This window comes from Triturus cristatus, chromosome 4_2 (genome assembly GCF_964204655.1).
Source record: "Triturus cristatus chromosome 4_2, aTriCri1.1, whole genome shotgun sequence".
Taxonomy (NCBI): Eukaryota; Metazoa; Chordata; class Amphibia; order Caudata; family Salamandridae; genus Triturus; species Triturus cristatus.
Genome location: NC_140586.1, coordinates 96,242,195 through 96,264,863, shown reverse-complemented (window position 1 = coordinate 96,264,863; position 22,669 = coordinate 96,242,195). Strand labels below are relative to the sequence as shown.

At 51.4% G+C, this 22,669-nt stretch overlaps 1 protein-coding gene across 2 annotated transcripts in view; it reads left to right on the top strand.

The window, feature by feature from the left end:
- The window catches only part of LOC146833084 (complement C3-like), a 595,871-nt gene that overhangs the window by 192,036 nt on the left and 381,166 nt on the right, over positions 1 to 22,669 (top strand). For both annotated transcript variants that reach the window (XM_085600722.1, XM_085600721.1), the window contains exon 12: positions 1,527 to 1,739. In XM_085600722.1, the coding sequence (XP_085456848.1) occupies positions 1,527 to 1,739 (213 nt within the window). The remainder of the gene's footprint in view (positions 1 to 1,526; positions 1,740 to 22,669) is intronic.

The following is a 22,669-nucleotide window of genomic DNA, read 5'->3' as shown; positions in this document are numbered from 1 at the left end:
AACCTTCATTGACCATGTATTAAATGGGACTAGGGAAGGGTCTTCTTTGGGTGGGGACGGTGTCAGGTAGCAGAAGAAGATAATGCCAGACAGCAGAAGCATTCCATATTTCCCTCATGCTCTAAGAGAGGCATGGGCAGAGGTTGGAGGCCAATGCTGGGCTGCACTCGCAGTCCAATCCTCATGATTTTAATGGCTGGAAATGTAGGTGTATAATTTTCCCTCACCCACAGATACCACTCAACCTGAGTGGTTATCAGATTTCTTGAGTAAAGATCGTGGTTACAAGACCGTCTACAGATGAAGCAAACAGATCATAGGGACTATATACAATTCTGGTGTTTCTTGAATTTAGGGTGTTGTCTTCGTGCATCAGATCAGGAAACTGCCCAGTGTAAGAGTTGGACAGATGATCTGATTAATTCAGGTAGAGTCATATAGTTCTAGATCTTCTCAGAAACAGCTCGGGTGATACCACTGTAGCGATAAAGATCTGAAGTTGTGCAGTGATAGTTTTTGCTGCTAACACTATGCCCATGCAATTTTCCCACACACCCATATATTGGTACAGTAAGCACCAAACTCCATATATTATGCCCCTTTCTACAGTGGTGAACTCAGAATATGCAATAATTAAAATAGCTGTTAAATACCAGTTTCCTGGCCAGGACAGTCTTAGTAGGGCCTATGAAGGAACAAGCTCCTTTGGTCCCACTGTTGACTCAAAATTTGCAATTACTATTCCACTACTGTCACTCATTGGGAAAAAAACCTAAACAGATCCATCCAGATATGGAGAGTTTTCCATTACACCATTTTAATAGAGTCAAGTGTAATTACAAATTTATCTTTTAGGTTGCAATAATGAAAACTGAAATAACATAAAGAAGACCATGGCGTTATTTTTAAATTTGGTGGATTGACCACCATATGATTGGTGTAATAAACACAGCATTGCTGTAACCCCAGCAACAGCCGGCCCACCACTTTTAAAGTAATCCAGTTGTCTGGCCATTTGGGAGACATATTTCCTTTGTTCATGGCAGGAGCTGCTTCAAGGGAAAAACATGACATACATCAAGTTATTTACCAAGACAGACCTACATAGAGGGGGGTCTATCATGTGAATAACTGATGTGCCCCATACTTTATGAGCTTTCGCCAATGATACAGTGGACTTGTCTTTTTGGTCTGGGACTGCCATGGTTGAGATTGTTGGCCAAGCAACAATGGCATTGAACGGGTCATGCTTAATAGAGCTGACCCTTGGAAGTTGCTGTTTGGTCTACTAATTGGGTTTTCCTGATGGTGGATCATTACCCGCACTCTAAATGAGTTTGGGCAATAGAGAGGATGGTAGATGGAACATTCTCCAATTTTTGGCTGATGCCTTGTTAACCTTCTTCTCTAAATGACACTCTTAGCATAATTTTAAAATAGAGTCAGAAATGACCTACAATCCGAGATCAGACCCTTCAATTACATATATTCACAGAAGATAGAGATCTCTGTGTTCTTTATTTCAGGTAAACACCGCAGACAAAAACCTCCCAGAAGACCGTCAAGCATCTGTGTCCATGGTGGCCAAAGCATACAAAGGGCACGGCATCTTTAAGAACTATCTGCACATCAGTATCCCGCAAACAGAGGTCATACCTGGGAGAAACCTGCAAGTGAAATTCTACATACGCAATGAGAACATGGACATGCAGAACCAGATTCAGCATTTTACCTACCTGGTAAGAAGTCCTTCATTTAGAGAGTGGATCTCAGCAGATTAAGAAAGAGAGAAGAGAGTTATCTGGAGAAACTATAACTTGTGCCCTAAGGTAACTATAACTCATGGTCTCGCTATGCATTGCTAATTACTTCATATATTACTTCACTCATGACATCTTCTACGGCATAATTCATAATATCACTACAACATTTGCAATAAAATTATTGTTGAGAAAACTGTTCATGGCGGGGGCACGAGTTATAGTTACCTTAGGGCATGAGTTATAGTTTATTCTGATAACTCGAACTATAACTGCTGAATTTCTATGGTTTGTGTGTATAAATTGTGAGCCTAACTATAGCGTCCCTAAAGCCTTTGTTTATTTCTGCGAATTTCTATATTTTTTCTTAATTCTATTTCCTAACTATTAAAATCTCCATAGCCAATGGTTTTGTCAGTGAATATATAGTTACAAAAGTGGGAAGCCGAAATGCACCTGCTGGTGAATCTATAAATAAAGTTCCAAGTAAGTATTCCACCAGTGCTGCCTTTTGGCCGTATATATATATATATATACATATATATGTTGTAATGTAATATCTAATATCTAATATTATTTACTGGCGGTCGCCAGTAGATAGTTATAGTTAGGACCTATTTTCCATAGGAAATCCGCAACATTCTATTCCCAATAAGTCTGGCACCGGTTGACGAATCGTCGCGAAATTTTCCAAACTTTTGGCCAGCTCCGCTCCGCTCCTACCCTGAAAGTTTCGTAGTGATTCGTCAAGCGGGGGCGAGAAAAAAGGGGGGTCCCAAAACACGTTTTCCCCCTGCAATTTCCCATAGGATCTTTTGTCGCAGCTACAGCCAGTGTTGCCAGATTCTTTCACAACTTTCAAGCCCAAAAGCAACGAAACGGTAGCCCAAAGTAGCAAAAAGTAGCCCAATTTTGCCAACTCCATTAACTTACGTGTAGCCTGACTACAACGTTCACAAATATACTTCTATTTCATGGATTATATGTTTACCTCCCACATTAATCAGATAACTTACATTTTGTACACTGAAATCAAAGTTGGTCTGTCAGGAAAACTGTCACTCACTTGATATCGCATGGTGTGGAGCAAGCCGGGCCAAAATATTCTGGGTTCAATTTGGGGGTTCAAGAAGTGCGTTCTTCTTGGGAAAGGTGCTCTCTTCAGCTTGCATATTCACGTCAGGCCCCCCCCCCAGAATAACGGCAATATAGGCCAATGCTTCATGTTTTTTCACACTTGTTTGAATTCTCCCAAAGCAATGCTGAACATCTCTTTACATACGCAAATTACGTATGTTTCGTACTTTGTGGTACTCATCAGAAGAGAGCAGTTCGAGGCATGGGGTGCAGAGCTGATACCTGATAAAGTGCAAGTGCATTCTGCAGACTCACACAAGCGCCATCTCCTGTTTTTTGCCAGGCAACAGCATGGTAGATCCTTGTTCAGACAGTGGAAAGTTCATTTGTGCCAAAGAGTTCTTATGGGCCAGGCAATGGCAAGATAAGCAGCAGCCCATAGTCTGGCAGTGGCATGGTGAAGGCTAGCAGCATCTCAGTCTGTGGTTCTGCCAAGATTAACAGCATCCTTCAGGGTCTGGCAGTGGCACTGCCAAAAATAGCAGCATCCTTCAGGGACTGGCAGTGGCAGGGTGAGGTGTGGAAAATGCTCCAGGCAGTGCAGAATGTAGCAGCATCCTTCAGGGTTTGGCAGTGGCAGGTTGAGGTGGGTAACATTGTTCTGACTGGTTAAGGTGCACAAACTTCTTCTTCTGGGCCAGGCACTGCCAAGATAAGCAGCAGCCCATAGTCTGGCAGTGGCATGGTGAAGGCTAGCAGCATCTCAGTCTGTGGTTCTGCCAAGATTAACAGCATCCTTCAGGGTCTGGCAGTGGCAGGCTGAGGTGTGGAAAATGCTTCTGACAGTGCAGAATGTAGCAGAATCCTTCAGAGTTTGGCAGTGGCAGGTTGAGGTGGGTAACATTGTTCTGACTGGTAAAGGTGCACAAACGTCTTCTTCTGGGCCAGGCACTGCCAAGATTAGCAGCAGCCCATAGTCTGGCAGTGGCATGGTGAAGGCTAGCAGCATCTCAGAGTCTGGCAGTGGCACTGCCAAGAATAGCAGCATCACAGAGTCTGGCAGTGACAGGTTGAGGTGGGCAAAATTGTTCTGACTGGTAAAGGTGCACAAACGTCTTCTTCTGGGCCAGGCACTGCCAAGATTAGCAGCAGCCCATAGTCTGGCAGTGGCATGGTGAAGGCTAGCAGCATCTCAGAGTCTGGCAGTGGCACTGCCAAGAATAGCAGCATCACAGAGTCTGGCAGTGACAGGTTGAGGTGGGCAAAATTGTTCTGACTGGTAAAGGTGCACAAACGTCTTCTTCTGGGCCAGGCACTGCCAAGATTAGCAGCAGCCCATAGTCTGGCAGTGGCATGGTGAAGGCTAGCAGCATCTCAGAGTCTGGCAGTGGCACTGCCAAGAATAGCAGCATCACAGAGTCTGGCAGTGACAGGTTGAGGTGGGCAAAATTGTTCTGACTGGTAAAGGTGCACAAACGTCTTCTTCTGGGCCAGGCACTGCCAAGATTAGCAGCAGCTCATAGTCTGGCAGTGGCATGGTGAAGGCTAGCAGCATCTCAGAGTCTGGCAGTGGCACTGCCAAGAATAGCAGCATCACAGAGTCTGGCAGTGACAGGTTGAGGTGGGCAAAATTGTTCTGACTGGTAAAGGTGAACAAACGTCTTCTTCTGGGCCAGGCACGGCCAAGATTAGCAGCAGCCCATAGTCTGGCAGTGGCATGGTGAAGGCTAGCAGCATCTCAGAGTCTGGCAGTGGCACTGCCAAGAATAGCAGCATCACAGAGTCTGGCAGTGACAGGTTGAGGTGGGCAAAATTGTTCTGACTGGTAAAGGTGCACAAACGTCTTCTTCTGGGCCAGGCACTGCCAAGATTAGCAGCAGCCCATAGTCTGGCAGTGGCATGGTGAAGGCTAGCAGCATCTCAGAGTCTGGCAGTGGCACTGCCAAGAATAGCAGCATCACAGAGTCTGGCAGTGACAGGTTGAGGTGGGCAAAATTGTTCTGACTGGTAAAGGTGCACAAACGTCTTCTTCTGGGCCAGGCACTGCCAAGATTAGCAGCAGCCCATAGTCTGGCAGTGGCATGGTGAAGGCTAGCAGCATCTCAGAGTCTGGCAGTGGCACTGCCAAGAATAGCAGCATCACAGAGTCTGGCAGTGACAGGTTGAGGTGGGCAAAATTGTTCTGACTGGTAAAGGTGCACAAACGTCTTCTTCTGGGCCAGGCACTGCCAAGATTAGCAGCAGCCCATAGTCTGACAGTGGCATGGTGAAGGCTAGCAGCATCTCAGAGTCTGGCAGTGGCACTGCCAAGAATAGCAGCATCACAGAGTCTGGCAGTGACAGGTTGAGGTGGGCAAAATTGTTCTGACTGGTAAAGGTGCACAAACGTCTTCTTCTGGGCCAGGCACTGCCAAGATTAGCAGCAGCCCATAGTCTGGCAGTGGCATGGTGAAGGCTAGCAGCATCTCAGAGTCTGGCAGTGGCACTGTCAAGATTAGCAGCATCACAGAGTCTGGCAGTGACAGGTTGAGGTGGGCAAAATTGTTCTGACTGGTAAAGGTGCACAAACGTCTTCTTCTGGGCCAGGCACTGCCAAGATTAGCAGCAGCCCATAGTCTGGCAGTGGCATGGTGAAGGCTAGCAGCATCTCAGAGTCTGGCAGTGGCACTGCCAAGAATAGCAGCATCACAGAGTCTGGCAGTGACAGGTTGAGGTGGGCAAAATTGTTCTGACTGGTAAAGGTGCACAAACGTCTTCTTCTGGGCCAGGCACTGCCAAGATTAGCAGCAGCCCATAGTCTGGCAGTGGCATGGTGAAGGCTAGCAGCATCTCAGAGTCTGGCAGTGGCACTGCCAAGAATAGCAGCATCACAGAGTCTGGCAGTGACAGGTTGAGGTGGGCAAAATTGTTCTGACTGGTAAAGGTGCACAAACGTCTTCTTCTGGGCCAGGCACTGCCAAGATTAGCAGCAGCCCATAGTCTGGCAGTGGCATGGTGAAGGCTAGCAGCATCTCAGAGTCTGGCAGTGGCACTTCCAAGAATAGCAGCATCACAGAGTCTGGCAGTGACAGGTTGAGGTGGGTAAAATTGTTCTGACTGGTAAAGGTGCACAAACGTCTTCTTCTGGGCCAGGCACTGCCAAGATTTGCAGCAGCCCATAGTCTGGCAGTGGCATGGTGAAGGCTAGCAGCATCTCAGAGTCTGGCAGTGGCACTGCCAAGAATAGCAGCATCACAGAGTCTGGCAGTGACAGGTTGAGGTGGGCAAAATTGTTCTGACTGGTAAAGGTGCACAAACGTCTTCTTCTGGGCCAGGCACTGCCAAGATTAGCAGCAGCCCATAGTCTGGCAGTGGCATGGTGAAGGCTAGCAGCATCTCAGAGTCTGGCAGTGGCACTGCCAAGAATAGCAGCATCACAGAGTCTGGCAGTGACAGGTTGAGGTGGGCAAAATTGTTCTGACTGGTAAAGGTGCACAGACGTCTTCTTCTGGGCCAGGCACTGCCAAGATTAGCAGCAGCCCATAGTCTGGCAGTGGCATGGTGAAGGCTAGCAGCATCTCAGAGTCTGGCAGTGGCACTGCCAAGAATAGCAGCATCACAGAGTCTGGCAGTGACAGGTTGAGTTGGGCAAAATTGTTCTGACTGGTAAAGGTGCACGAACGTCTTCTTCTGGGCCAGGCACTGCCAAGATTAGCAGCAGCCCATAGTCTGGCAGTGGCATGGTGAAGGCTAGCAGCATCTCAGAGTCTGGCAGTGGCACTGCCAAGAATAGCAGCATCAAAGAGTCTGGCAGTGACAGGTTGAGGTGGGCAAAATTGTTCAGACTGGTAAAGGTGCACAAACGTCTTCTTCTGGGCCAGGCACTGCCAAGATTAGCAGCAGCCCATAGTCTGGCAGTGGCATGGTGAAGGCTAGCAGCATCTCGGAGTCTGGCAGTGGTACTGCCAAGAATAGCAGCATCACAGAGTCTGGCAGTGACAGGTTGAGGTGGGCAAAATTGTTCTGACTGGTAAAGGTGCACAAACGTCTTCTTCTGGGCCAGGCACTGCCAAGATTAGCAGCAGCCCATAGTCTGGCAGTGGCATGGTGAAGGCTAGCAGCATCTCAGAGTCTGGCAGTGGCACTGCCAAGAATAGCAGCATCACAGAGTCTGGCAGTGACAGGTTGAGGTGGGCAAAATTGTTCTGACTGGTAAAGGTGCACAAACGTCTTCTTCTGGGCCAGGCACTGCCAAGATTAGCAGCAGCCCATAGTCTGGCAGTGGCATGGTGAAGGCTAGCAGCATCTCAGAGTCTGGCAGTGGCACTGCCAAGAATAGCAGCATCCTAGAGTCTGGCAGTGGCAGGTTGAGGTGGGCAAAATTGTTCTGACTGGTAAAGGTGCACAAACGTCTTCTTCTGGGCCAGGCACTGCCAAGATTAGCAGCAGCCCATAGTCTGGCAGTGGCATGGTGAAGGCTAGCAGCATCTCAGAGTCTGGCAGTGGCACTGCCAAGAATAGCAGCATCACAGAGTCTGGCAGTGACAGGTTGAGGTGGGCAAAATTGTTCTGACTGGTAAAGGTGCACAAACGTCTTCTTCTGGGCCAGGCACGGCCAAGATTAGCAGCAGCCCATAGTCTGGCAGTGGCATGGTGAAGGCTAGCAGCATCTCAGAGTCTGGCAGTGGCACTGCCAAGAATAGCAGCATCACAGAGTCTGGCAGTGCCAGGTTGAGGTGGGCAAAATTGTTCTGACTGGTAAAGGTGCACAAACGTCTTCTTCTGGGCCAGGCACTGCCAAGATTAGCAGCAGCCCATAGTCTGGCAGTGGCATGGTGAAGGCTAGCAGCATCTCAGAGTCTGGCAGTGGCACTGCCAAGAATAGCAGCATCACAGAGTCTGGCAGTGACAGGTTGAGGTGGGCAAAATTGTTCTGACTGGTAAAGGTGCACAAACGTCTTCTTCTGGGCCAGGCACTGCCAAGATTAGCAGCAGCCCATAGTCTGACAGTGGCATGGTGAAGGCTAGCAGCATCTCAGAGTCTGGCAGTGGCACTGCCAAGAATAGCAGCATCACAGAGTCTGGCAGTGACAGGTTGAGGTGGGCAAAATTGTTCTGACTGGTAAAGGTGCACAAACGTCTTCTTCTGGGCCAGGCACTGCCAAGATTAGCAGCAGCCCATAGTCTGACAGTGGCATGGTGAAGGCTAGCAGCATCTCAGAGTCTGGCAGTGGCACTGCCAAGAATAGCAGCATCACAGAGTCTGGCAGTGACAGGATGAGGTGGGCAAAATTGTTCTGACTGGTAAAGGTGCACAAACGTCTTCTTCTGGGCCAGGCACTGCCAAGATTAGCAGCAGCCCATAGTCTGGCAGTGGCATGGTGAAGGCTAGCAGCATCTCAGAGTCTGGCAGTGGCACTGCCAAGAATAGCAGCATCACAGAGTCTGGCAGTGACAGGTTGAGGTGGGCAAAATTGTTCTGACTGGTAAAGGTGCACAAACGTCTTCTTCTGGGCCAGGCACTGCAAAGATTAGCAGCAGCCCATAGTCTGGCAGTGGCATGGTGAAGGCTAGCAGCATCTCAGAGTCTGGCAGTGGCACTGCCAAGAATAGCAGCATCACAGAGTCTGGCAGTGACAGGTTGAGGTGGGCAAAATTGTTCTGACTGGTAAAGGTGCACAAACGTCTTCTTCTGGGCCAGGCACTGCCAAGATTAGCAGCAGCCCATAGTCTGGCAGTGGAATGGTGAAGGCTAGCAGCATCTCAGAGTCTGGCAGTGGCACTGCCAAGAATAGCAGCATCACAGAGTCTGGCAGTGACAGGTTGAGGTGGGCAAAATTGTTCTGACTGGTAAAGGTGCACAAACGTCTTCTTCTGGGCCAGGCACTGCCAAGATTAGCAGCAGCCCATAGTCTGGCAGTGGCATGGTGAAGGCTAGCAGCATCTCAGAGTCTGGCAGTGGCACTGCCAAGAATAGCAGCATCACAGAGTCTGGCAGTGACAGGTTGAGGTGGGCAAAATTGTTCTGACTGGTAAAGGTGCACAAACGTCTTCTTCTGGGCCAGGCACTGCCAAGATTAGCAGCAGCCCATAGTCTGGCAGTGGCATGGTGAAGGCTAGCAGCATCTCAGAGTCTGGCAGTGGCACTGCCAAGAATAGCAGCATCACAGAGTCTGGCAGTGACAAGTTGAGGTGGGCAAAATTGTTCTGACTGGTAAAGGTGCACAAACGTCTTCTTCTGGGCCAGGCACTGCCAAGATTAGCAGCAGCCCATAGTCTGGCAGTGGCATGGTGAAGGCTAGCAGCATCTCAGAGTCTGGCAGTGGCACTGCCAAGAATAGCAGCATCACAGAGTCTGGCAGTGACAGGTTGAGGTGGGCAAATTTGTTCTGACTGGTAAAGGTGCACAAACGTCTTCTTCTGGGCCAGGCACTATCAAGATTAGCAGCAGCCCATAGTCTGGCAGTGGCATGGTGAAGGCTAGCAGCATCTCAGAGTCTGGCAGTGGCACTGCCAAGAATAGCAGCATCACAGAGTCTGGCAGTGACAGGTTGAGGTGGGCAAAATTGTTCTGACTGGTAAAGGTGCACAAACGTCTTCTTCTGGGCCAGGCACTGCCAAGATTAGCAGCAGCCCATAGTCTGGCAGTGGCATGGTGAAGGCTAGCAGCATCTCAGAGTCTGGCAGTGGCACTGCCAAGAATAGCAGCATCACAGAGTCTGGCAGTGACAGGTTGAGGTGGGCAAAATTGTTCTGACTGGTAAAGGTGCACAAACGTCTTCTTCTGGGCCAGGCACTGCCAAGATTAGCAGCAGCCCATAGTCTGGCAGTGGCATGGTGAAGGCTAGCAGCATCTCAGAGTCTGGCAGTGGCACTGCCAAGAATAGCAGCATCACAGAGTCTGGCAGTGACAGGTTGAGGTGGGCAAACTTGTTCTGACTGGTAAAGGTGCACAAACGTCTTCTTCTGGGCCAGGCACTGCCAAGATTAGCAGCAGCCCATAGTCTGGCAGTGGCATGGTGAAGGCTAGCAGCATCTCAGAGTCTGGCAGTGGCACTGCCAAGAATTGCAGCATCACAGAGTCTGGCAGTGACAGGTTGAGGTGGGCAAAATTGTTCTGACTGGTAAAGGTGCACAAACGTCTTCTTCTGGGCCAGGCACTGCCAAGATTAGCAGCAGCCCATAGTCTGGCAGTGGCATGGTGAAGGCTAGCAGCATCTCAGAGTCTGGCAGTGGCACTGCCAAGAATAGCAGCATCACAGAGTCTGGCAGTGACAGGTTGAGGTGGGCAAAATTGTTCTGACTGGTAAAGGTGCACAAACGTCTTCTTCTGGGCCAGGCACTGCCAAGATTAGCAGCAGCCCATAGTCTGGCAGTGGCATGGTGAAGGCTAGCAGCATCTCAGAGTCTGGCAGTGGCACTGCCAAGAATAGCAGCATCACAGAGTCTGGCAGTGACAGGTTGAGGTGGGTAAAATTGTTCTGACTGGTAAAGGTGCACAAACGTCTTCTTCTGGGCCAGGCACTGCCAAGATTTGCAGCAGCCCATAGTCTGGCAGTGGCATGGTGAAGGCTAGCAGCATCTCAGAGTCTGGCAGTGGCACTGCCAAGAATAGCAGCATCACAGAGTCTGGCAGTGACAGGTTGAGGTGGGCAAAATTGTTCTGACTGGTAAAGGTGCACAAACGTCTTCTTCTGGGCCAGGCACTGCCAAGATTAGCAGCAGCCCATAGTCTGGCAGTGGCATGGTGAAGGCTAGCAGCATCTCAGAGTCTGGCAGTGGCACTGCCAAGAATAGCAGCATCACAGAGTCTGGCAGTGACAGGTTGAGGTGGGCAAAATTGTTCTGACTGGTAAAGGTGCACAAACGTCTTCTTCTGGGCCAGGCACTGCCAAGATTAGCAGCAGCCCATAGTCTGGCAGTGGCATGGTGAAGGCTAGCAGCATCTCAGAGTCTGGCAGTGGCACTGCCAAGAATAGCAGCATCACAGAGTCTGGCAGTGACAGGTTGAGGTGGGCAAAATTGTTCTGACTGGTAAAGGTGCACAAACGTCTTCTTCTGGGCCAGGCACTGCCAAGATTAGCAGCAGCCCATAGTCTGGCAGTGGCATGGTGAAGGCTAGCAGCATCTCAGAGTCTGGCAGTGGCACTGCCAAGAATAGCAGCATCACAGAGTCTGGCAGTGGCAGGTTGAGGTGGGCAAAATTGTTCTGACTGGTAAAGGTGCACAAACGTCTTCTTCTGGGCCAGGCACTGCCAAGATTAGCAGCAGCCCATAGTGTGGCAGTGGCATGGTGAAGGCTAGCAGCATCTCAGAGTCTGGCAGTGGCACTGCCAAGAATAGCAGCATCACAGAGTCTGGCAGTGACAGGTTGAGGTGGGCAAAATTGTTCTGACTGGTAAAGGTGCACAAACGTCTTCTTCTGGGCCAGGCACTGCCAAGATTAGCAGCAGCCCATAGTCTGGCAGTGGCATGGTGAAGGCTAGCAGCATCTCAGAGTCTGGCAGTGGCACTGCCAAGAATAGCAGCATCACAGAGTCTGGCAGTGACAGGTTGAGGTGGGCAAAATTGTTCTGACTGGTAAAGGTGCACAAACGTCTTCTTCTGGGCCAGGCACTGCCAAGATTAGCAGCAGCCCATAGTCTGGCAGTGGCATGGTGAAGGCTAGCAGCATCTCAGAGTCTGGCAGTGGCACTGCCAAGAATAGCAGCATCACAGAGTCTGGCAGTGACAGGTTGAGGTGGGCAAAATTGTTCTGACTGGTAAAGGTGCACAAACGTCTTCTTCTGGGCCAGGCACTATCAAGATTAGCAGCAGCCCATAGTCTGGCAGTGGCATGGTGAAGGCTAGCAGCATCTCAGAGTCTGGCAGTGGCACTGCCAAGAATAGCAGCATCACAGAGTCTGGCAGTGACAAGTTGAGGTGGGCAAAATTGTTCTGACTGGTAAAGGTTCACAAACGTCTTCTTCTGGGCCAGGCACTGCCAAGATTAGCAGCAGCCCATAGTCTGGCAGTGGCATGGTGAAGGCTAGCAGCATCTCAGAGTCTGGCAGTGGCACTGCCAAGAATAGCAGCATCACAGAGTCTGGCAGTGACAAGTTGAGGTGGGCAAAATTGTTCTGACTGGTAAAGGTGCACAAACGTCTTCTTCTGGGCCAGGCACTGCCAAGATTAGCAGCAGCCCATAGTCTGGCAGTGGCATGGTGAAGGCTAGCAGCATCTCAGAGTCTGGCAGTGGCACTGCCAAGAATAGCAGCATCACAGAGTCTGGCAGTGACAGGTTGAGGTGGGCAAATTTGTTCTGACTGGTAAAGGTGCACAAACGTCTTCTTCTGGGCCAGGCACTATCAAGATTAGCAGCAGCCCATAGTCTGGCAGTGGCATGGTGAAGGCTAGCAGCATCTCAGAGTCTGGCAGTGGCACTGCCAAGAATAGCAGCATCACAGAGTCTGGCAGTGACAGGTTGAGGTGGGCAAAATTGTTCTGACTGGTAAAGGTGCACAAACGTCTTCTTCTGGGCCAGGCACTGCCAAGATTAGCAGCAGCGCATAGTCTGGCAGTGGCATGGTGAAGGCTAGCAGCATCTCAGAGTCTGGCAGTGGCACTGCCAAGAATAGCAGCATCACAGAGTCTGGCAGTGACAGGTTGAGGTGGGCAAAATTGTTCTGACTGGTAAAGGTGCACAAACGTCTTCTTCTGGGCCAGGCACTGCCAAGATTAGCAGCAGCCCATAGTCTGGCAGTGGCATGGTGAAGGCTAGCAGCATCTCAGAGTCTGGCAGTGGCACTGCCAAGAATAGCAGCATCACAGAGTCTGGCAGTGACAGGTTGAGGTGGGCAAACTTGTTCTGACTGGTAAAGGTGCACAAACGTCTTCTTCTGGGCCAGGCACTGCCAAGATTAGCAGCAGCCCATAGTCTGGCAGTGGCATGGTGAAGGCTAGCAGCATCTCAGAGTCTGGCAGTGGCACTGCCAAGAATTGCAGCATCACAGAGTCTGGCAGTGACAGGTTGAGGTGGGCAAAATTGTTCTGACTGGTAAAGGTGCACAAACGTCTTCTTCTGGGCCAGGCACTGCCAAGATTAGCAGCAGCCCATAGTCTGGCAGTGGCATGGTGAAGGCTAGCAGCATCTCAGAGTCTGGCAGTGGCACTGCCAAGAATAGCAGCATCACAGAGTCTGGCAGTGACAGGTTGAGGTGGGCAAAATTGTTCTGACTGGTAAAGGTGCACAAACGTCTTCTTCTGGGCCAGGCACTGCCAAGATTAGCAGCAGCCCATAGTCTGGCAGTGGCATGGTGAAGGCTAGCAGCATCTCAGAGTCTGGCAGAGGCACTGCCAAGAATAGCAGCATCACAGAGTCTGGCAGTGACAGGTTGAGGTGGGTAAAATTGTTCTGACTGGTAAAGGTGCACAAACGTCTTCTTCTGGGCCAGGCACTGCCAAGATTTGCAGCAGCCCATAGTCTGGCAGTGGCATGGTGAAGGCTAGCAGCATCTCAGAGTCTGGCAGTGGCACTGCCAAGAATAGCAGCATCACAGAGTCTGGCAGTGACAGGTTGAGGTGGGCAAAATTGTTCTGACTGGTAAAGGTGCACAAACGTCTTCTTCTGGGCCAGGCACTGCCAAGATTAGCAGCAGCCCATAGTCTGGCAGTGGCATGGTGAAGGCTAGCAGCATCTCAGAGTCTGGCAGTGGCACTGCCAAGAATAGCAGCATCACAGAGTCTGGCAGTGACAGGTTGAGGTGGGCAAAATTGTTCTGACTGGTAAAGGTGCACAAACATCTTCTTCTGGGCCAGGCACTGCCAAGATTAGCAGCAGCCCATAGTCTGGCAGTGGCATGGTGAAGGCTAGCAGCATCTCAGAGTCTGGCAGTGGCACTGCCAAGAATAGCAGCATCACAGAGTCTGGCAGTGACAGGTTGAGGTGGGCAAAATTGTTCTGACTGGTAAAGGTGCACAAACGTCTTCTTCTGGGCCAGGCACTGCCAAGATTAGCAGCAGCCCATAGTCTGGCAGTGGCATGGTGAAGGCTAGCAGCATCTCAGAGTCTGGCAGTGGCACTGCCAAGAATAGCAGCATCACAGAGTCTGGCAGTGGCAGGTTGAGGTGGGCAAAATTGTTCTGACTGGTAAAGGTGCACAAACGTCTTCTTCTGGGCCAGGCACTGCCAAGATTAGCAGCAGCCCATAGTGTGGCAGTGGCATGGTGAAGGCTAGCAGCATCTCAGAGTCTGGCAGTGGCACTGCCAAGAATAGCAGCATCACAGAGTCTGGCAGTGACAGGTTGAGGTGGGCAAAATTGTTCTGACTGGTAAAGGTGCACAAACGTCTTCTTCTGGGCCAGGCACTGCCAAGATTAGCAGCAGCCCATAGTCTGGCAGTGGCATGGTGAAGGCTAGCAGCATCTCAGAGTCTGGCAGTGGCACTGCCAAGAATAGCAGCATCACAGAGTCTGGCAGTGACAGGTTGAGGTGGGCAAAATTGTTCTGACTGGTAAAGGTGCACAAACGTCTTCTTCTGGGCCAGGCACTGCCAAGATTAGCAGCAGCCCATAGTCTGGCAGTGGCATGGTGAAGGCTAGCAGCATCTCAGAGTCTGGCAGTGGCACTGCCAAGAATAGCAGCATCACAGAGTCTGGCAGTGACAGGTTGAGGTGGGCAAAATTGTTCTGACTGGTAAAGGTGCACAAACGTCTTCTTCTGGGCCAGGCACTATCAAGATTAGCAGCAGCCCATAGTCTGGCAGTGGCATGGTGAAGGCTAGCAGCATCTCAGAGTCTGGCAGTGGCACTGCCAAGAATAGCAGCATCACAGAGTCTGGCAGTGACAGGTTGAGGTGGGCAAAATTGTTCTGACTGGTAAAGGTGCACAAACGTCTTCTTCTGGGCCAGGCACTGCCAAGATTAGCAGCAGCCCATAGTCTGGCTGTGGCATGGTGAAGGCTAGCAGCATCTCAGAGTCTGGCAGTGGCACTGCCAAGAATAGCAGCATCACAGAGTCTGGCAGTGACAGGTTGAGGTGGGCAAAATTGTTCTGACTGGTAAAGGTGCACAAACGTCTTCTTCTGGGCCAGGCACTGCCAAGATTAGCAGCAGCCCATAGTCTGGCAGTGGCATGGTGAAGGCTAGCAGCATCTCAGAGTCTGGCAGTGGCACTGCCAAGAATAGCAGCATCACAGAGTCTGGCAGTGACAGGTTGAGGTGGGCAAAATTGTTCTGACTGGTAAAGGTGCACAAACGTCTTCTTCTGGGCCAGGCACTGCCAAGATTAGCAGCAGCCCATAGTCTGGCAGTGGCATGGTGAAGGCTAGCAGCATCTCAGAGTCTGGCAGTGGCACTGCCAAGAATAGCAGCATCACAGAGTCTGGCAGTGACAGGTTGAGGTGGGCAAAATTGTTCTGACTGGTAAAGGTGCACAAACGTCTTCTTCTGGGCCAGGCACTGCCAAGATTAGCAGCAGCCCATAGTCTGGCAGTGGCATGGTGAAGGCTAGCAGCATCTCAGAGTCTGGCAGTGGCACTGCCAAGAATAGCAGCATCACAGAGTCTGGCAGTGACAGGTTGAGGTGGGCAAAATTTTTCTGACTGGTAAAGGTGCACAAACGTCTTCTTCTGGGCCAGGCACTGCCAAGATTAGCAGCAGCCCATAGTCTGACAGTGGCATGGTGAAGGCTAGCAGCATCTCAGAGTCTGGCAGTGGCACTGCCAAGAATAGCAGCATCACAGAGTCTGGCAGTGACAGGTTGAGGTGGGCAAAATTGTTCTGACTGGTAAAGGTGCACAAACGTCTTCTTCTGGGCCAGGCACTGCCAAGATTAGCAGCAGCCCATAGTCTGGCAGTGGCATAGTGAAGGCTAGCAGCATCTCAGAGTCTGGCAGTGGCACTGCCAAGAATAGCAGCATCACAGAGTCTGGCAGTGACAGGTTGAGGTGGGCAAAATTGTTCTGACTGGTAAAGGTGCACAAACGTCTTCTTCTGGGCCAGGCACTGCCAAGATTAGCAGCAGCCCATAGTCTGGCAGTGGCATGGTGAAGGCTAGCAGCATCTCAGAGTCTGGCAGTGGCACTGCCAAGAATAGCAGCATCACAGAGTCTGGCAGTGACAGGTTGAGGTGGGCAAAATTGTTCTGACTGGTAAAGGTGCACAAACGTCTTCTTCTGGGCCAGGCACTGCCAAGATTAGCAGCAGCCCATAGTCTGGCAGTGGCATGGTGAAGGCTAGCAGCATCTCAGAGTCTGGCAGTGGCACTGCCAAGAATAGCAGCATCACAGAGTCTGGCAGTGACAGGTTGAGGTGGGCAAAATTGTTCTGACTGGTAAAGGTGCACAAACGTCTTCTTCTGGGCCAGGCACTGCCAAGATTAGCAGCAGCCCATAGTCTGGCAGTGGCATGGTGAAGGCTAGCAGCATCTCAGAGTCTGGCAGTGGCACTGCCAAGAATAGCAGCATCACAGAGTCTGGCAGTGACAGGTTGAGTTGGGCAAAATTGTTCTGACTGGTAAAGGTGCACGAACGTCTTCTTCTGGGCCAGGCACTGCCAAGATTAGCAGCAGCCCATAGTCTGGCAGTGGCATGGTGAAGGCTAGCAGCATCTCAGAGTCTGGCAGTGGCACTGCCAAGAATAGCAGCATCAAAGAGTCTGGCAGTGACAGGTTGAGGTGGGCAAAATTGTTCTGACTGGTAAAGGTGCACAAACGTCTTCTTCTGGGCCAGGCACTGCCAAGATTAGCAGCAGCCCATAGTCTGGCAGTGGCATGGTGAAGGCTAGCAGCATCTCGGAGTCTGGCAGTGGTACTGCCAAGAATAGCAGCATCACAGAGTCTGGCAGTGACAGGTTGAGGTGGGCAAAATTGTTCTGACTGGTAAAGGTGCACAAACGTCTTCTTCTGGGCCAGGCACTGCCAAGATTAGCAGCAGCCCATAGTCTGGCAGTGGCATGGTGAAGGCTAGCAGCATCTCAGAGTCTGGCAGTGGCACTGCCAAGAATAGCAGCATCACAGAGTCTGGCAGTGACAGGTTGAGGTGGGCAAAATTGTTCTGACTGGTAAAGGTGCACAAACGTCTTCTTCTGGGCCAGGCACTGCCAAGATTAGCAGCAGCCCATAGTCTGGCAGTGGCATGGTGAAGGCTAGCAGCATCTCGGAGTCTGGCAGTGGCACTGCCAAGAATAGCAGCATCACAGAGTCTAGCAGTGACAGGTTGAGGTGGGCAAAATTGTTCTGACTGGTAAAGGTGCACAAACGTCTTCTTCTGGGCCAGGCACTGCCAAGATTAGCAGCAGCCCATAGTCTGGCAGTGGCATGGTGAAGGCTAGCAGCATCTCAGAGTCTGGCAGTGGCACTGCCAAGAATAGCAGCATCACAGAGTCTGGCAGTGACAGGTTGAGGTGGGCAAAATTGTTCTGACTGGTAACGGTGCACAAACGTCTTCTTCTGGGCCAGGCACTGCCAAGATTAGCAGCAGCCCATAGTCTGGCAGTGGCATGGTGAAGGCTAGCAGCATCTCAGAGTCTGGCAGTGGCACTGCCAAGAATAGCAGCATCCTAGAGTCTGGCAGTGGCAGGTTGAGGTGGGCAAAATTGTTCTGACTGGTAAAGGTGCACAAACGTCTTCTTCTGGGCCAGGCACTGCCAAGATTAGCAGCAGCCCATAGTCTGGCAGTGGAATGGTGAAGGCTAGCAGCATCTCAGAGTCTGGCAGTGGCACTGCCAAGAATAGCAGCATCACAGAGTCTGGCAGTGACAGGTTGAGGTGGGCAAAATTGTTCTGACTGGTAAAGGTGCACAAACGTCTTCTTCTGGGCCAGGCACTGCCAAGATTAGCAGCAGCCCATAGTCTGGCAGTGGCATGGTGAAGGCTAGCAGCATCGCAGAGTCTGGCAGTGGCACTGCCAAGAATAGCAGCATCACAGAGTCTGGCAGTGACAGGTTGAGGTGGGCAAAATTGTTCTGACTGGTAAAGGTGCACAAACGTCTTCTTCTGGGCCAGGCACTGCCAAGATTAGCAGCAGCCCATAGTCTGGCAGTGGCATGGTGAAGGCTAGCAGCTTCTCAGAGTCTGGCAGTGGCACTGCCAAGAATAGCAGCATCACAGAGTCTGGCAGTGACAGGTTGAGGTGGGCAAAATTGTTCTGACTGGTAAAGGTGCACAAACGTCTTCTTCTGGGCCAGGCACTGCCAAGATTAGCAGCAGCCCATAGTCTGGCAGTGGCATGGTGAAGGCTAGCAGCATCTCAGAGTCTGGCAGTGGCACTGCCAAGAATAGCAGCATCACAGAGTCTGGCAGTGACAGGTTGAGGTGGGCAAAATTGTTCTGACTGGTAAAGGTGCACAAACGTCTTCTTCTGGGCCAGGCACTGCCAAGATTAGCAGCAGCCCATAGTCTGGCAGTGGCATGGTGAAGGCTAGCAGCATCTCAGAGTCTGGCAGTGGCACTGCCAAGAATAGCAGCATCACAGAGTCTGGCAGTGACAGGTTGAGGTGGGCAAAATTTTTCTGACTGGTAAAGGTGCACAAACGTCTTCTTCTGGGCCAGGCACTGCCAAGATTAGCAGCAGCCCATAGTCTGACAGTGGCATGGTGAAGGCTAGCAGCATCTCAGAGTCTGGCAGTGGCACTGCCAAGAATAGCAGCATCACAGAGTCTGGCAGTGACAGGTTGAGGTGGGCAAAATTGTTCTGACTGGTAAAGGTGCACAAACGTCTTCTTCTGGGTCAGGCACTGCCAAGATTAGCAGCAGCCCATAGTCTGGCAGTGGCATAGTGAAGGCTAGCAGCATCTCAGAGTCTGGCAGTGGCACTGCCAAGAATAGCAGCATCACAGAGTCTGGCAGTGACAGGTTGAGGTGGGCAAAATTGTTCTGACTGGTAAAGGTGCACAAACGTCTTCTTCTGGGCCAGGCACTGCCAAGATTAGCAGCAGCCCATAGTCTGGCAGTGGCATGGTGAAGGCTAGCAGCATCTCAGAGTCTGGCAGTGGCACTGCCAAGAATAGCAGCATCACAGAGTCTGGCAGTGACAGGTTGAGGTGGGCAAAATTGTTCTGACTGGTAAAGGTGCACAAACGTCTTCTTCTGGGCCAGGCACTGCCAAGATTAGCAGCAGCCCATAGTCTGGCAGTGGCATGGTGAAGGCTAGCAGCATCTCAGAGTCTGGCAGTGGTACTGCCAAGAATAGCAGCATCACAGAGTCTGGCAGTGACAGGTTGAGGTGGGCAAAATTGTTCTGACTGGTAAAGGTGCACAAACGTCTTCTTCTGGGCCAGGCATTGCCAAGATTAGCAGCAGCCCATAGTCTGGCAGTGGCATGGTGAAGGCTAGCAGCATCTCAGAGTCTGGCAGTGGCACTGCCAAGAATAGCAGCATCACAGAGTCTGGCAGTGGCAGGTTGAGGTGGGCAAAATTGTTCTGACTGGTAAAGGTGCACAAACGTCTTCTTCTGGGCCAGGCACTGCCAAGATTAGCAGCAGCCCATAGTCTGGCAGTGGCATGGTGAAGGCTAGCAGCATCTCAGAGTCTGGCAGTGGCACTGCCAAGAATAGCAGCATCACAGAGTCTGGCAGTGACAGGTTGAGGTGGGCAAAATTGTTCTGACTGGTAAAGGTGCACAAACGTCTTCTTCTGGGCCAGGCACTGCCAAGATTAGCAGCAGCCCATAGTCTGGCAGTGGCATGGTGAAGGCTAGCAGCATCTCAGAGTCTGGCAGTGGCACTGCCAAGAATAGCAGCATCACAGAGTCTGGCAGTGACAGGTTGAGGTAGGCAAAATTGTTCTGACTGGTAAAGGTGCACAAACGTCTTCTTCTGGGCCAGGCACTGCCAAGATTAGCAGCAGCCCATAGTCTGGCAGTGGCATGGTGAAGGCTAGCAGCATCTCAGAGTCTGGCAGTGGCACTGCCAAGAATAGCAGCATCACAGAGTCTGGCAGTGACAGGTTGAGGTGGGCAAAATTGTTCTGACTGGTAAAGGTGCACAAACGTCTTCTTCTGGGCCAGGCACTGCCAAGATTAGCAGCAGCCCATAGTCTGGCAGTGGCATGTTGAAGGCTAGCAGCATCTCAGAGTCTGGCAGTGGCACTGCCAAGAATAGCAGCATCACAGAGTCTGGCAGTGACAGGTTGAGGTGGGCAAAATTGTTCTGACTGGTAAAGGTGCACAAACGTCTTCCTCTGGGCCAGGCACTGCCAAGATTAGCAGCAGCCCATAGTCTGGCAGTGGCATGGTGAAGGCTAGCAGCATCTCAGAGTCTGGCAGTGGCACTGCCAAGAATAGCAGCATCACAGAGTCTGGCAGTGACAGGTTGAGGTGGGCAAAATTGTTCTGACTGGTAAAGGTGCACAAACGTCTTCTTCTGGGCCAGGCACTGCCAAGATTAGCAGCAGCCCATAGTCTGGCAGTGGCATGGTGAAGGCTAGCAGCATCTCAGAGTCTGGCAGTGGCACTGCCAAGAATAGCAGCATCACAGAGTCTGGCAGTGACAGGTTGAGTTGGGCAAAATTGTTCTGACTGGTAAAGGTGCACGAACGTCTTCTTCTGGGCCAGGCACTGCCAAGATTAGCAGCAGCCCATAGTCTGGCAGTGGCATGGTGAAGGCTAGCAGCATCTCAGAGTCTGGCAGTGGCACTGCCAAGAATAGCAGCATCAAAGAGTCTGGCAGTGACAGGTTGAGGTGGGCAAAATTGTTCTGACTGGTAAAGGTGCACAAACGTCTTCTTCTGGGCCAGGCACTGCCAAGATTAGCAGCAGCCCATAGTCTGGCAGTGGCATGGTGAAGGCTAGCAGCATCTCGGAGTCTGGCAGTGGTACTGCCAAGAATAGCAGCATCACAGAGTCTGGCAGTGACAGGTTGAGGTGGGCAAAATTGTTCTGACTGGTAAAGGTGCACAAACGTCTTCTTCTGGGCCAGGCACTGCCAAGATTAGCAGCAGCCCATAGTCTGGCAGTGGCATGGTGAAGGCTAGCAGCATCTCAGAGTCTGGCAGTGGCACTGCCAAGAATAGCAGCATCACAGAGTCTGGCAGTGACAGGTTGAGGTGGGCAAAATTGTTCTGACTGGTAAAGGTGCACAAACGTCTTCTTCTGGGCCAGGCACTGCCAAGATTAGCAGCAGCCCATAGTCTGGCAGTGGCATGGTGAAGGCTAGCAGCATCTCAGAGTCTGGCAGTGGCACTGCCAAGAATAGCAGCATCCTAGAGTCTGGCAGTGGCAGGTTGAGGTGGGCAAAATTGTTCTGACTGGTAAAGGTGCACAAACGTCTTCTTCTGGGCCAGGCACTGCCAAGATTAGCAGCAGCCCATAGTCTGGCAGTGGCATGGTGAAGGCTAGCAGCATCTAAGAGTCTGGCAGTGGCACTGCCAAGAATAGCAGCATCACAGAGTCTGGCAGTGACAGGTTGAGGTGGGCAAAATTGTTCTGACTGGTAAAGGTGCACAAACGTCTTCTTCTGGGCCAGGCACGGCCAAGATTAGCAGCAGCCCATAGTCTGGCAGTGGCATGGTGAAGGCTAGCAGCATCTCAGAGTCTGGCAGTGGCACTGCCAAGAATAGCAGCATCACAGAGTCTGGCAGTGACAGGTTGAGGTGGGCAAAATTGTTCTGACTGGTAAAGGTGCACAAACGTCTTCTTCTGGGCCAGGCACTGCCAAGATTAGCAGCAGCCCATAGTCTGGCAGTGGCATGGTGAAGGCTAGCAGCATCTCAGAGTCTGGCAGTGGCACTGCCAAGAATAGCAGCATCACAGAGTCTGGCAGTGACAGGTTGAGGTGGGCAAAATTGTTCTGACTGGTAAAGGTGCACAAACGTCTTCTTCTGGGCCAGGCACTGCCAAGATTAGCAGCAGCCCATAGTCTGGCAGTGGCATGGTGAAGGCTAGCAGCATCTCAGAGTCTGGCAGTGGCACTGCCAAGAATAGCAGCATCACAGAGTCTGGCAGTGACAGGTTGAGGTGGGCAAAATTGTTCTGACTGGTAAAGGTGCACAAACGTCTTCTTCTGGGCCAGGCACTGCCAAGATTAGCAGCAGCCCATAGTCTGACAGTGGCATGGTGAAGGCTAGCAGCATCTCAGAGTCTGGCAGTGGCACTGCCAAGAATAGCAGCATCACAGAGTCTGGCAGTGACAGGATGAGGTGGGCAAAATTGTTCTGACTGGTAAAGGTGCACAAACATCTTCTTCTGGGCCAGGCACTGCCAAGATTAGCAGCAGCCCATAGTCTGGCAGTGGCATGGTGAAGGCTAGCAGCATCTCAGAGTCTGGCAGTGGCACTGCCAAGAATAGCAGCATCACAGAGTCTGGCAGTGACAGGTTGAGGTGGGCAAAATTGTTCTGACTGGTAAAGGTGCACAAACGTCTTCTTCTGGGCCAGGCACTGCAAAGATTAGCAGCAGCCCATAGTCTGGCAGTGGCATGGTGAAGGCTAGCAGCATCTCAGAGTCTGGCAGTGGCACTGCCAAGAATAGCAGCATCACAGAGTCTGGCAGTGACAGGTTGAGGTGGGCAAAATTGTTCTGACTGGTAAAGGTGCACAAACGTCTTCTTCTGGGCCAGGCACTGCCAAGATTAGCAGCAGCCCATAGTCTGGCAGTGGCATGGTGAAGGCTAGCAGCATCTCAGAGTCTGGCAGTGGCACTGCCAAGAATAGCAGCATCACAGAGTCTGGCAGTGACAGGTTGAGGTGGGCAAAATTGTTCTGACTGGTAAAGGTGCACAAACGTCTTCTTCTGGGCCAGGCACTGCCAAGATTAGCAGCAGCCCATAGTCTGGCAGTGGCATGGTGAAGGCTAGCAGCATCTCAGAGTCTGGCAGTGGCACTGCCAAGAATAGCAGCATCCTAGAGTCTGGCAGTGGCAGGTTGAGGTGGGCAAAAT